The sequence below is a fragment of the Ahaetulla prasina genome, chromosome 1, assembly GCF_028640845.1.
Source record: "Ahaetulla prasina isolate Xishuangbanna chromosome 1, ASM2864084v1, whole genome shotgun sequence".
Classification (NCBI taxonomy): domain Eukaryota; kingdom Metazoa; phylum Chordata; class Lepidosauria; order Squamata; family Colubridae; genus Ahaetulla; species Ahaetulla prasina.
This window is the reverse complement of record NC_080539.1, coordinates 54,955,518-54,969,947: the sequence shown is the minus strand read 5'-3', so window position 1 is coordinate 54,969,947 and position 14,430 is coordinate 54,955,518. Positions and strand designations below refer to the sequence as shown.

The following is a 14,430-nucleotide window of genomic DNA, read 5'->3' as shown; positions in this document are numbered from 1 at the left end:
AACCCGCCCCGTAATTTAACTTTTTTTTCTCAAAACAAATTTCAAATGCCAAAAATGCCCCCCTAAAAAAGTAGTAAAATTACCAACACTTTTTTAAATCACCCGAATTTTTATATTAAGGTAGCAAAGCCAGGCTATGCAAAAGGCTTAAAACCTCTACACAGATGTTCAAATCATCTCCTTAATATCTAGAAAATCAAGACTTGAACTTGAACCTGAAAGCCCAAAACTTTCAATACTACCAATATACTATTCTCTAAAGTAGGGTCAGCTAAACAAGCTATCGGGCCCATACCCCGAAAATGCCAAGACGGCCCCTACTAATTAACCCATTATCTTGATTAATAATCACAACAAGCATTACCACAAGCACTATCCTAATTACATCAACAACACACTGACTGATAACATGAATATGCCTAGAAATTAACACCCTATCAATAATCAGCGGCTTTCGATACCATCGACCATGGTATCCTGCTGCGCCGGTTGGAGGGATTGGGAGTGGGAGGCACCGTTTATCGGTGGTTCTCCTCCTATCTCTCCGACCGGTCGCAGACGGTGTTGACGGGGGGGCAGAGGTCGACCCCGCGGCACCTCACTTGTGGGGTGCCGCGGGGGTCGATTCTCTCGCCCCTTCTGTTCAACATCTATATGAAGCCGCTGGGTGAGATCATCAGTGGCTTCGGTGTGAGGTACCAGCTGTACGCTGATGACACCCAGCTGTACTTTTCCACACCGGGCCACCCCAATGAAGCTATCGAAGTGCTGTCCCGGTGTTTAGAAGCCGTACGGGTCTGGATGGGGAGAAACAGGCTCAAGCTCAATCCCTCCAAGACGGAGTGGCTGTGGATGCCGGCATCCCGGTACAGTCAGCTGAGTCCGCGGCTGACTGTCGGGAGCGAGTCATTGGCCCCGATGGAGAGGGTGCGCAATTTGGGCGTTCTCCTGGATGCACGGCTGTCTTTTGAAGATCATTTGACGGCCGTCTCCAGGAGAGCTTTCCACCAGGTTCGCCTGGTGTGCCAGTTGCGCCCCTTTCTAGACCGGGATGCCTTGTGCACAGTCACTCACGCCCTTGTGACGCCTCGCCTGACTACTGCAATGCTCTCTACATGGGGCTCCTTGAAGGGCATCCGGAGGCTGCAGTTGGTCCAGAATGCAGCTGCTGGTGATAGAGGGAGCCCTCGTGGCTCCCGAGTGACACCTATCCTGCGCAGGCTGCACTGGCTACCTGTGGCCTTCCGGGTGCGCTTCAAGGTATTGGTGAACGCCTTTAAAGCGCTCCATGGCATAGGGCCGGGTTACTTACGGGACCGCCTGCTGCTACCGAATACCTCTCACCGACCCGTGCGCTCTCACAGAGAGGGACTCCTCGGGGTGCCGTCGGCGCGACAGTGTCGTCTGGCGACACCCAGGGGAAGGGCCTTCTCTGTGGGGGCTCCCGCCCTCTGGGACGAACTCCCCCCAGGACTTCGTCAACTTCCGGACCTCCGAACCTTTCGCCGCGAGCTCAAAACTCACTTATTTATTTGCGCTGGACTGGGTTAGCTTTTTATGGGTTTTTAATTGGGTTTTATCGATGGGTTTTTAATGGGTTTTTAATGGGTTTTATTATTTGCTAAATTTTAATTGCGGCCAAATTGAATAAGTTTTTTAGTGGTATTTTAATAGTATTTATTTTGTAATAGGAATGTTTATTTTATCTGGCTGTAAACCGCCCTGAGTCCTTCGGGAGAAGGGCGGTATAAAAATTTAAATAATAAATAAATAAATAAATAAAATAAAATCCCGGTCATCTCAAAACAAAACCACCCACGAGCAACAGAAGCGGCAACAAAATACTACCTAACCCAAACCATGGCATCCGCAGCTATAATTTTTGCAGCCACAACAAACGCCATAACCACCTCAAACTGGGAGATATCTATAATCACAGAACCAGCAGCATCCATCATTACATTAGCCATCATAATAAAAATAGCAGCAGCACCATTTCACTTCTGACTGCCAGATGTATCACAAGGATCAACCACTATAACTACTCTGACCATCCTAACATGACAAAAAATAGCCCCACTTATAATCCTTCTAACAATCCACAATAATACCAACATAACAATCCTAACAATATCCGCAATCGCCTCAATTACTGTAGGCGGCCTAGGCGGGCTGAACCAAACACAGCTCCGTAAACTAATAGCATTCTCATCTATCGCTCACACAGGATGAATCTTAGCAACCATAACTATAGCACCAATAATCTCCACACTAACATTTATAACATACACAATAGCCACTATTCCAGCATTTATATCAATTAACCTTACACAATCCACAACAATAAAAGATATCGGAAACATGTGAACAACCTCACCTCACATAGCCATAATTATATCAATAACAATCCTATCCCTGGGGGGAATTCCACCCCTAACAGGATTCATACCCAAATGATTAATCCTAAACAACCTTACCTCAATTAACATAGTAATAGATGCAACTATCATAGCTAATATACTAAAGAAATAAGATCCTCATCAGCATACCGAGATATATAGGAATAATCAGACCACATCTACGAAATGTCAATATCAAATTGATTAGAGCTACCCAGACAGTATTCTAGAACCAAAGCAGAACTGCCTCAGGCATAATGTTAATAAATTGCACTAAGACTAAGCAATCATACACTTCCTAGGAAGTCCACATTTCAGGACTTATTGGCAACTTTCTGAGCTGATTCTTCTTGGCATTCTCTTGACTTCCTCTACCATAAACCTATGATCTCAAAACCATTTTGGATAAGCTTTATGAAAGTTGAACTTAGTGCTGAAACTGCAGCCTGAACTATTTTATTCCCAGCAGACTCCTGGGGTGAAAGACTGCTAAAAGTGTTCAAGGCCTTACCGATCAGATAGGCATGATTGTTCCTTGCAACTGTTGTTCTAAATCACCCTGAGCTTATTGTTGGCACATCATGGCTTGGATAGTAGTTATTAATACACCTATTTTATAAGCCTTATAAGACAAACCAGACTATATTGGTCTAAAACTACTTTTATTGGAACAGCTATAATAATATCATTAGTAGATCAGAGGAATACTGTCGATATAATTTATTTGGACTTCAATAAAGCATTTGATAAAGTAGACCATAACCTACTACTAGATAAAGTAGAAAAATGTGGGTTAGACAGCACCACCACCAGATGGATTCATAACTGGCTGACCAACCGCACTCAACGTGTAGTCCTCAATGGAACTACATCCACATGGAGGGAAGTATGCAGTGGAGTACCCCAAGGCTCTGTTTTAGGCCCAGTACTCTTCAACATCTTCATCAATGACTTGGACAAGGGGATAGATGGGGAACTCATCAAATTTGCAGATGACACCAAGCTGGCAGGAATAGACAACACTCCGGAAAATAGGCTCAAGTTACAGAAAGATCTTTACAGACTTGAACATTGGGCACTATCTAACAAAATGAAATTCAACAGTGAAAAAGTAAGGTTCTACATTTAGGCCAAAAAAACAAAATGCACAGGTACCGTATATGTGGTACCTTGCTCAATAGTAGTACCTGTGAGAGGGATCTTGGAGTCCTAGTGGACAACCATTTAGATATGAGCCAGCAGTGTGCAGCAGCTGCTAAAAAAGCCAACACAGTTCTGGGCTGCATAAACAGAGGGATAGAATCAAGATCACGTGAAGTGTTAGTGCCACTTTATAATGCCTTGGTAAGGCCACACTTGGAATACTGCATTCAGTTTTGGTCGCCATGATGTAAAAAAGATGCTGAGACTCTAGAAAGAGTGCAGAGAAGAGCAACCAAGATGATTAGGGGACTGGAGGCTAAAACATATAAAGAACGGTTGCAGGAACTGGGTATGTCTAGTTTAATAAAAAGAAGGACTAGGGGAGACATGATAGCCGTGTTCCAATATCTCAGGGGTTGCCACAAAGAAGAGGGAGTCAGGCTGTTGTCCAAAGCACCTGAGGGTAGAACAAGAAGCAATGGGTGGAAACTGATCAAGGAAAGAAGCAACTTAGAACTAAGGAGAAATTTCCTAACAGTTAGAACAATTAATAAGTGGAATGACTTGCCTGCAGAAGTTGTGAATGCTCCAACACTGGAAATTTTTAAGAAAATGTTGGATAACCATCTGTCTGAGATGGTGTAGGGCAGGGGTGTCCAAACTTGGTCCCTTTAAGACTTGTGGACTTTAACTCCCAGAGTTCCTCAGCCAGCGTCCAAGGTCCCTTCCAACTCTGTTGTTGTTGTTATATTTATTATTCCATTTATTTATTCAATTTCTGTAACTACCCAACACAACCAAGTGATTCTAAGCAGCTTGCAATTCTAAAATTATAAAAAAATTAAAACAATTTAAAAAGCATTAAAACAATAAAAAATATTCACAAAATAAATAAATAAAAATGGCAGCCTTGATGATTACTGGTAATCAACTAATAGTAAAGCCAAGTAAGGGGACCCTTAATACATTCTGAGCCCAAGGCCTGGATACATAGCCATGTTTTTAAAGCTTTGCAAAAAAACAGGGTTAGGGCCATTTTAAGGGGAGAATATTCTACAAAGAAGGGGCTACAGCCAAAAAAGCCTGTCTTCTAGTTCCCTCCAGTTGACACTCTTTGGCTGACAAATCTGCAGCATGCCCAATATGTTGGATCAGATTGGATGGGTAGAAACTCTTGAAAAAAGGAAGTCCCTCAGGTAAACCAGTCCCAAGACATATAGGGTTTTAACGGTAACAACCAGTATCTTGAATTGCACCTAGGAAGACACCAGCAGCCAGTGCATCTCACGGAATAGTAGTGTTACATAGGCGGTGTAGCTGGCACCATCTATTACTCATACAGACCCATTTTTCACCAATTGAAGTTTCTGAATGCTTTTCAAGGGTAGCCCTATAGAACATAAGCAGGAATTTAAAAGGGCATGGTGATGATGATGTGCAGGGCCTCCTGGTCCAGGAATGGGCACAAACTGACACACTAACCAAAGGTGTGAAAAGACTATAATAGCCACAGCTGCCCCGTGCTCTTCAAGCAAAAGCTATGAGTTTAGAAAGACCCCCAAGAAAGTGGAGGTATTGCCACCACATTCAGAACTAGAGATGGAAGAACACTGTCTGTGGAAGGTCCAAATACCCACTTCATTCCAGCTAGGATTGAGTCGGAGCCCATTTTGCCCCATCCAGACCTGAATAGCCTCTAGACACTGGGATAGGACGTCCACAGCATCAATCAAAGGGCCTTAAGTAGAGATATAATGCTGGATAGCATCCGTATATTGATATCTCACTCCAAACCAATGAATCACCTCACACAGTGGCCTCATGTAGATAAATAGGAAAAGAAACAGAACCAAGTCCTGAAGCACCCGACAAAGTACGAGGTGTGGCCCGGACCTCTCCCTGCCTATCGACACTGACTGAAACCAATCCCAGAGGAAGGAGAACTAGTACAACACTCACCCCCAACTCCCAGAGCCACCCCAGAAGGATACCATGATCAATGTATCTGTTCTGTCCACCTTCGCCTCCGTCCAAGCGATGGCTTAATTAGCCAGCATATCAGCTCTGGCAGCAAAATAGCGAGCGTATGCCAAGTATCTCTGTTATCTCCCTCCACGCCGATGAGTCAAACAGTACTTCAGCTCTTAGTTAAGCAGTTAATTTGCCTGCTACGAAGAGGCACAGCAGCTCTTGCTGCCTTTATAACCTGTGGGGTGTGGCTCCATGACTCAGGACTTCCTAGGCCTGCCCCACCCCTGCTTCTGTTGTTCCCGCCTCTCCTGCCTACAGAACCTAGGGTCCAGCCAGGCCTGATCATCAGCTGGGACTGGAGGCGTGGCCTGGGGGGGAAAGAGTCAGGGGACGGAGGCCTCGTTATCTCTTCCACCTGGCCTGCCTCTGGCTCCTCAAGCTGAGCCAGGGAAGCCGGTGCTCCCGAGGTAAGTCCTGACGGCTCTTACCCCTCACTTTCCAAGTCACTTTCTGGCAGGAGGCCCGGCTCCAAGTCACTTTCTGGCAGGAGGCCCGGCTCGGGGGGCACAGACACAACAGTATCAAATTCTGCTGAGAGGTCAAGAAGAACCAGGATGGATATTCTACCATATTGGTAGTACTACCATCCCACTCTCACCAGAGGTTATCCATGAGTACAATCAACGTCATTTCAGTCCCAAACCTTGGCCTGAACCCCGACTGAAAATGTCTAGATAATCTGCTTCATACAAGGTCCTCTGCAACTGCCACACAAGCACTCTGTCCAGTCTTCTCTAAGAAGAGAAGATTGGAAACTGGGTGAAAACTGTCCAGCTTGATTGGGCCGTGCAATGGTCATTTGAGGAGGGAGCATAACCCCATTTCCAGACTTCTGGTAGGCCTGTTTTTCACCCTCCCAGAGCCTCTGTGTGAGCCCTGTACTTACCTGGCATCCAAAACGGGTCGCGTGGAGACTCCTGGGAGGGGAGGGGTGGCATGGGCAGGGCCAGACAAAAATCAGCTGGCCAGTGCATGCATGTGCGCTGGAGCTGACCTAGGGCAATGGCTTGCGTGCCCGCAGATATTACTCTGTGGGCCGGTTTAGCTCACGCTGGTAAAGCCTGTTATTAAGAACACAGTAGCCTGCAATTACTGCAGGTTCGAGCCCGGCCCAAGGTTGACTCAGCCTTCCATCCTTTATAAGGTAGGTAAAATGAGGACCCAGATTGTTGGGGGGGCAATAAGTTGACTTTGTAAAAATATACAAATAGAATGAGACTATTGCCTTATACACTGTAAGCCGCCCTGAGTCTTCGGAGAAGGGCGGGGTATAAATGTAAACAAAAACAAAAAAACAAAAAAAACCTGTGGCACACATGCCATAGGTTTGCCATCACGGCCCTATACACTCTGCATTAACCTGGTGTGCAGATGAAGCTGGATCCTTTAAAATTGGAGCTTGGGCTGGCTCAATCAGAGCCAGCATCATCCTGATTTGATTTATCTGTCTATCTTCTCAGTCATGCCTAGCTGCTATTGCTGAACCAATTGAGAGCTCAGATTTTAGAACGTAGCTTTTCTTCACCTATCACACATTGTCTTGATTTAATTCCCAAAGGGATTTTCTCTGATATTCTTTTCATAGATCAATTGCTTATATACTGAGGGTGGCCAACTAATTATTTGTTTTTCATTAAATTTATATGCTACCCATCTCGCTATCCAAAACTATTCTAGGCAGCTTACAAATTAGACCTTTTCTTCTTCTCATGTTGACACCAGTATTGCAGAGACCTTTGTAGACAGAAAGATGGGAAGTTGACTAGTGAGTAACAGAAAATGAATACTAGACTCTCCAAGATGTAGATAATCTGCTAAAGTTTATCCCTCCTCATATCTTGAGCATTCAGGGACAGAAGTTGAAAATAAAATAAATCAACAACTTAGAGGAGCACTCAAAATAAAATATCAAACCAAGGAAGTAAATGGATTTGACAGTAACAATTTGAGGGTTGTTCTTCTGCTCTCACACTAGCAGACTCAATTAAGACTTGCAGCCTTAGCTATGAGCATATAAACAACTCATTCAGTACAGTAGTTTCTGGACACTTCCTTTCTTTTGATTTCCAGCATAAGGAGATCAGCCTTTAGAGTCAGCAGGCAATGAGTTTGCAGGGATTCATGCTATCCTTGTGTAGTTTACTAACAAGGTGGCCAATGTTTTCCCTTTACCATGAAGTATTAGTAATTATAATGGCTAAAATGAAAACTGGATTAAATGTAGATTTCAGTTCTTCAAAAATATGAATACCTTATTTAATAACTATACATAATATCCAGTTCTTACATGAATCATATGAAATGAAGCAGAATTTTAAAAAATATTTAAAATTATGTTTACCTTTTCTAATGCAAATTAGTTCATGTACACCACAAGTTCTCTCTCCACCTGTTGAAAAAATATTGAGAAATAGAAGTACCATATAAAATAGATTATAATATTTATATTCTTCTTGAAGTCTATACTCAGACATCAAAAATTACTTTATAATTTTAAAAAATAATTTAGAAAACTCAAAAATTCAAATTATAGTAGTTATTGGTTCCATATCTGAAGACATTTTACATGAATTTCAAATATATAAATTGTACCTTATATTAAACCAACCTGTTTCCTCAACAAGCATTATGCAGCTTAAGTAAACATTTAAAATATAGACAATATTTTGTTGTGCAAGAAAAAGTTCCTAGCTAATCAAAATAAATTGTTCCATGTAGGTTATACCTCAATCAAATCAAAACAAAACAAAACAACCAAATATCTGAGGATCTGCTAATGCTAGTCTTACTTTAATATAGATATTATTTTAACTTGACCTGTCACAATTCCTCCTTTAATTGCCTAGATGTGCACAGAAAATAAGAGAAGCTGGATATAGGGTATGAAGAAAGAACTGAGAACAAGAAAGAACCGGACTGTATGTGCATGCACGCGTGCGTGCGCCAGAGCCCCAGAAACTCAAAGACCAGCTGCCCCGTGCGCATATGCGTGCTGGCCACCTAATCTTCTTGTTTCTGGGGCTCTGGCACACACGAAGATTAGCTGGCCAGCGCACATGTGCGTGCCAGAAACCAGAAGAGCAGCTGGTGATGGCGCATATGCCCACAGAAAGGGCTCTGTGTGCCATCATGGTACTAACGTATCAAATTTAAGCAATATTTTCACATTTCTGCTTTAATATAGGAATCATGCAATTATTAATAAAATTAGCTAGTCAACAATAAACAAATAATAAAAAGCTAAATCCAGTATCTTTAAGCTGTTTAAACTGTAGAGGAAGTGCCAGGAAACATTCTACGAGAATTATGGATTAGAGGTTCCCAATTCTTGGGTCACCGCATGCTTAGTATCTCAGTAATTTTTTTCATGCCAATCCTAGAACCCTTGCTGAACAGCCACCCCAAAACATGCAATAGAATCAGGCACGGTCACGTAATGATTCACTATATAAACACCATGATTTACAACTGAAATCGCAGGCTTGATTATGGTTATAAGTTGAGTACTACCTACATATTAAAAGGTTTATTCAGGCTATAATAAGAAGAAATTAAAATTAGCAATCTGGATAATGTAAACTTGGAATAGCATTATAAAATACAAAATACTATACAAATATATACTGTACATATAAGCTCATACATTATACACACACACGCCTTTTCATAAATAAAACAATAAAATTATCCAGAAGATTTAAGAATTATAAACTTATAATTACAAACTCCTGTCAAACCTGAGAAAAATGTAGTACAATAGCTGACATAGCATGTTCACTTTGAAATCAGTGTTTAATGCTGAACCTGAGCCACTTCTGGCGATCCATACTCCAGCATATGCAATTGTGCTCAATTATTCTTTGCCTGATTTTTCAAGCTGCCACACAAAACCTGGTCACCTTGTGTGTTGTTTCAGGGATGATGTCAGAAAGTATCAATTGCTTGTTCTGTTGTTTTATCTTATTTTGCTAGTCAAAAGTAAGATAATGAGAGCATTTCAAAGTATTGTATAAAACTGGCAAGAGAAGAATAAGCTCAATAATTTCAATCTATCCTGAATCACAAGGGCATACCCATAATGACTGTGGGAACTTTTTGTATCTTATAACAAGTGCTGAATGGACTGTTTATCTGCAGGACTGTTTCTCTCCAATTACTATAACTAGTAGAGTATACCTCATTTTGGTATCTTACGGGACCTCGAAGATGTACTTTTTTCTATGTTTGCTTCTGTCCTGTAAGATATTATTCCTTTGTTCTAAATCTGTTGTTTATTATATATTATGTTACATTATATTATGCTGTCATTTAAGAAAGTATTAAAGTATTAAAATATTGCTTTTTTGCTCTGTGACCTTGCACTGATACTGGGATTTCCCAATAGAGTAATATATATTGAATTGGTTCTTAATTAGTTCAACAGATAAATAAGATCCATTTATTGGAAGAAACTGAAATTACATCCTAATACATAAATAAAAAATAACATTTAATGTTTTAAACACATTATTTTCTCAGGAAGTAATATAATGATTTTGTCTGGGCTAAGTAGAGTCAGGGCCAACTGGTAGTCAAATGAGAGATCATCAGAGAAATCATGGCCGTAGGCTATATTGTCAAGTCAAAGAATATTCAGAAAGAAGGCAATGACAAATTATTTCCTACTGTTGCTGAGAAAACAGCAAAAATGTCCCTACATAGACAACAGGAATTAAGTTCAACTAGAGACATCTTAATATAATAGAATTTAATAATCACAAGAGTAAATGCACAAAGCTAATAGATATGACAATCAGCACCAAATAATACAAATGCAAAACCTGAAAAATAATCACATATAACCCTATCATGGCACTAAACATGGCATTAGAGCAGTGATGGCGAACCTTTTTGGCACTGAGTGCCCAAACTGGAACGCATGTGCAAGTACGCCAGAGCCCCAGAAACTTGAAGACCAGCTGGCCAGCGCGCATGTGTCCGTCGGCCACCTGGTCTTCTGGGGCTCCAGCATACGGAAAGATTAGCTGGCCAGCACACATGTGCATGCTGGAAACCAGAAAACCAGATGGTGATGGCGCATGTGCCCACAGAGAGGCCTCTGCATGTCACCTCTGGCATGTGTGCCATAGGTTCGTCATGGCATTAGAGGTTTAATTACTGAGATGGGAAAAGGAAATGCAGTTTTATGTAACGTTGTTTTTACTAAGCTACAAAGGGTACTAAATTATTAGTGTTAGTTGTATCTGTCACACATGTAGCAGTCCATAATAATAGTAAGGTCAATGCTGGTCAGTTTCTGTATTTCAACTCATATACCACAATGCAACCTAATCCAAACTCTATCCCAAGCATTCTCATGCTGTCCTTTACAAACCACAATTGATAAACACTGTTGCCCACTTCAACCAGGAGGTACATGCAATGTGCTAACATTATATTAACATATAAAATACATCCATAAAAAATATACTGAGGAAAATAATGCAGATAGTAATAACTGTTGCTTAAATTGATCAAGAGTTATTGTTTTTGTCTAACTAATGTAAATAGTTGTTATATAATTCCAAAGAACTAATCTTTGTTATAAATCAGAGAGCCAAATAGTATGCTAAATGTTTATATACGGTAGTTGAGCAAATTGGATAAATAAACACATTCTCATTTGTCAACAGACCAAGGGGGTCTAAGGGGCTGCCACAAAGAAGGGGGGCGGGTTTCAACCTATTCTCCAAAGTACCTGAAGGCAGGACAAGGAGCAATGGATGTAAACTAATCAAGGAAAGAAGCAATCTAGAACTAAGGAGAAATTTCCTGATGGAACAAATAATCAGTTGAACAAAACTGATGGGTGCTCCAAAAGTTGTGGGTGCTCCAACACTGGAAATTTTAAAGAAGAGATGGCATAATGATTTGTCTGAAATGGCATAGGGTTTTCTGTCTGAGCAGGGGGTTGGACTAGAAGACTTCCAAGGTCACTTCCAACTCTGCTATTCTGTTATTCAAAGAAACTAAAGAAGCTATATAAAAATCTCATGCTATTATATGAATAGAATAGGATAGAATAGAATTTTTATTGGCCAAGTGTGATTGGACACACAAGGAATTTGTCTTGGTGCATATGCTCTCAGTGTACATAAAAGATTAATATTCAATATGGATATTGAATTATATTCATATAATTATATGAATATAATTCATATAATTCAATATGGTATAGAGTCTAGTGCATAATGCATAAACTAAGATTTATAGGCCTGCTTCTATGATCTGCTGCATTTTGATTGAGAATAAAGACAATTAGGTATATCAGCCATGTACATAATTTGCAGCCTGTCACTATACTATATAAGATGGAATACTGTATCAATTATACCAAACCACATTTTTAAAGAATAAAAACAAGACCAAAGTCTCCTCCCCATTAAAACCCCCAGAAATTTGTCAGATAAATTCAGTTCTGGGTAAGACTGGAATATCTGAAGGACCTCTTATCTATTGGACAGTCAACTCTGCCTGTCCAATTCCTCCCAGCAGGCCAGGTCTCATCAATTAAAAATTGTCATTTGGCAGGATACAGGAGTTGCATCCAGTCTGTTGCAATTCCTGCCCTCTGAATGAGCTCCTCTCAGAAATTCACTTGACTCCTCCCCCTTGCACTGTTCAATAAAATCAGTAAAGACATAGGACATAGTGACTATGGAGCCCCCATTTTTTCAACTGGTCTGATTTGGAATTTTTCTCTTTCACTTGGTTGAGTTGTTGTACTTTGGTTTTTCAGTTGTAAGCTACCCAGTGTCATTTGGAGTTGGACAGCTTATTAAACATAATTAGTTAAATTAAAATTAAATAAAAAATCTAATTCAAATAAGATGTTAGAAGTGTAAATGTTGCATTTTTCTTGAAGATACTGATGACATTTTCAACCTATCAGTAGTCTTTATGTCTGTTTTCAAGCTTCTTAGGACATCAACAAATTAAACATTCAAATACTGCACAGTTTCAAAAGTATATTTCAAGAATTGGATAATAAATTTAATGGCCTATGGAAAAGCAGATGATGCTTTATTTCCTTATAAATAGTTAGCTTTAAATCACTTGTTAAAAACTCTTACTCAAACAAATGCTTTTAATGAAAAGCTTTTATTCATGTTTTTAGTTTCTTCTTAATCCTCTTCAAGTTCACATAGAATAGAAAGAGAAACAGATCATGAAAACTTAGTCACATTTCTGGGAGACAAGCATAAATAAATGAATGAGGAGAAGAGAGTGGGTTGAATATTGTTTTTTCCAAGCACACAGACAAATGCAGAGCCTTCTTGAATCCTCATTTACCTTAGACTTCTAAAACAGCAAAATAAGGATTTACAATAAAGGGAAAGGAAGGAAGGAAGAGAGAGAGAGAGAGAGAGAGAGAGAAGAAAGAAAAAGAGAGAGAAAGAAGGAAGGAAAGAAAAAAGAAAGAGAAAGAAAGAAAGAAAGAAAGAGAAAGAAAAGAAAGAAAGAAAGAAAGAGAAAGAAAAGAAAGAAAGAAAGAAAGAAAGAAAGAAAGAAAGAAAGAAAGAAAGAAAGAAAGAAAGAAAGAAAGAAAGAAAGAAAGAGAATCTTCTTTACCCAGTTATTTTCTGTGCACCTTTAGTCAAAAAATGCCTTGAGATTTCTGCTGCCTGTGGCTTATAACTCGCAAAGAAAACGCGAAAGAACGGATAACGAATGACCGTTGGCCGCTACTATCCCAAAGATTCATCTTATCGTTGGCTTTTTTTTTTTATCACTTCTGAAAAGAAGCACTTATTTAGCCAAAGCATAGATAAAATTCTGCCTCGACTCAAACAAAATAATTTGCGTCCTTGTATACAATTACATCTGGATGGCGGGGGGAAGCGCCGATTCTCGCTTTCTGCAATTATGACAGTTTCAGCGCCAGACCGGGGGGGGGGGAGAATAGCGAAGCGCCCCCTTACACCCCCCTCCCCCGCTCCCCAACGACTCCGAAGCTCTCTGCTTAAAAGCCCAAGAACACAAATCAACCGCGCCCTTTTTGTTTTTATTTCTTGTCTCCCTCCCCCCCACTCCCGGCTTCCCCTGAGGGAGCGCCCCTCCGCTCAGGGTCGCCCCTCCCCGCGCCCGCTGCCCAGGTGAAGAGGGGGTTATTCGAGAGGAGAGGAGCCCGTTATTGGCCTACTTACCATCAATCGCCATGATCTTCCAGGTGGGCCGTACCAAGTGGAACGCACGTAGGAGGCGCACACTGTTAGGCACAGGCTGGAAGAAGCGGCGGCGGCGGCGGCGGGAGAGAAAGCTTCGAAAGGTGGGGGCCACAGGCAGCACGGATGGCAGCAAAGTGGAAGAGAAGCGCGCGCGCGGCTGGGGGGGGGAGGTGTAAAACTGAGTGGCGCGTGCTGGAGCTATGAAGCTGCGCGTGACTCCTCCTCCCGTCGCTGCCTCCCTTTTTTCTCTCTCTCTCTTCGTTCCGCGCGTTTCGAAAGTATCGCCACTCTCTTCGCTTTCTTGTTTTTCTGTCCGCGCGCGGCGGGGCATTTAGTCCGGCCTCCCGAACTAACGGTCCTCATCGGCGCAGCCGCCGCCGTGCCAAAACTCTTCCTTGCCCACGCCATTCTCCTTCAGTCAAGCGGCTCGGGATGCTGCAGCCGCTCCGCGCGAGCCAAACTCTGCCTTCCAACCTTGCATCTGATGCGCTTTGCCTCAGATTTCTCGGGCGTACCTCTCGTCCTCTACGCCTCCCTCATTTCAGGAAAAGCAACAGGCAGATACCGATAACATCGAAAGAAAGCGATGGTCGAATCACTTGATTTTTTGAAAGAAATGTTTGCATACACTTAAGAAGGAAGAGCATATA

At 41.5% G+C, this 14,430-nt stretch overlaps 2 protein-coding genes across 6 annotated transcripts in view; one reads left to right on the top strand and one right to left on the bottom strand.

The window, feature by feature from the left end:
- SYT14 (synaptotagmin 14) overlaps positions 1-14,225 on the bottom strand; it is a 111,804-nt gene extending 97,579 nt beyond the window's left edge. For 2 of the 5 annotated variants that reach the window (XM_058165292.1, XM_058165293.1), the window contains exons 1-2: positions 13,760-14,225; positions 7,915-7,962 (exon numbers count right to left, since the gene is read on the bottom strand). Coding sequence is in view for 1 of the 5 variants with exons in the window: in XM_058165294.1 (XP_058021277.1) it covers positions 7,915-7,962; positions 13,760-14,111 (400 nt within the window). In the remaining 4 variants the exon portion in view is untranslated. Of the gene's footprint in view, positions 1-4,110; positions 4,367-7,914; positions 7,963-13,759 lie in introns of all 5 variants that reach the window. The other 3 variants (XM_058165295.1, XM_058165296.1, XM_058165294.1) reach the window with 3 other exon arrangements.
- Positions 1,780-2,532, top strand: LOC131195785 (NADH-ubiquinone oxidoreductase chain 2-like; the record flags this gene model as incomplete). The annotated part of the gene is given in 1 exon segment (XM_058177996.1): positions 1,780-2,532. A coding segment is annotated over 1 exon segment (753 nt), but the record flags the coding sequence as incomplete, so codon positions are not given.
- Positions 14,226-14,430: the final 205 nt, after the last annotated feature.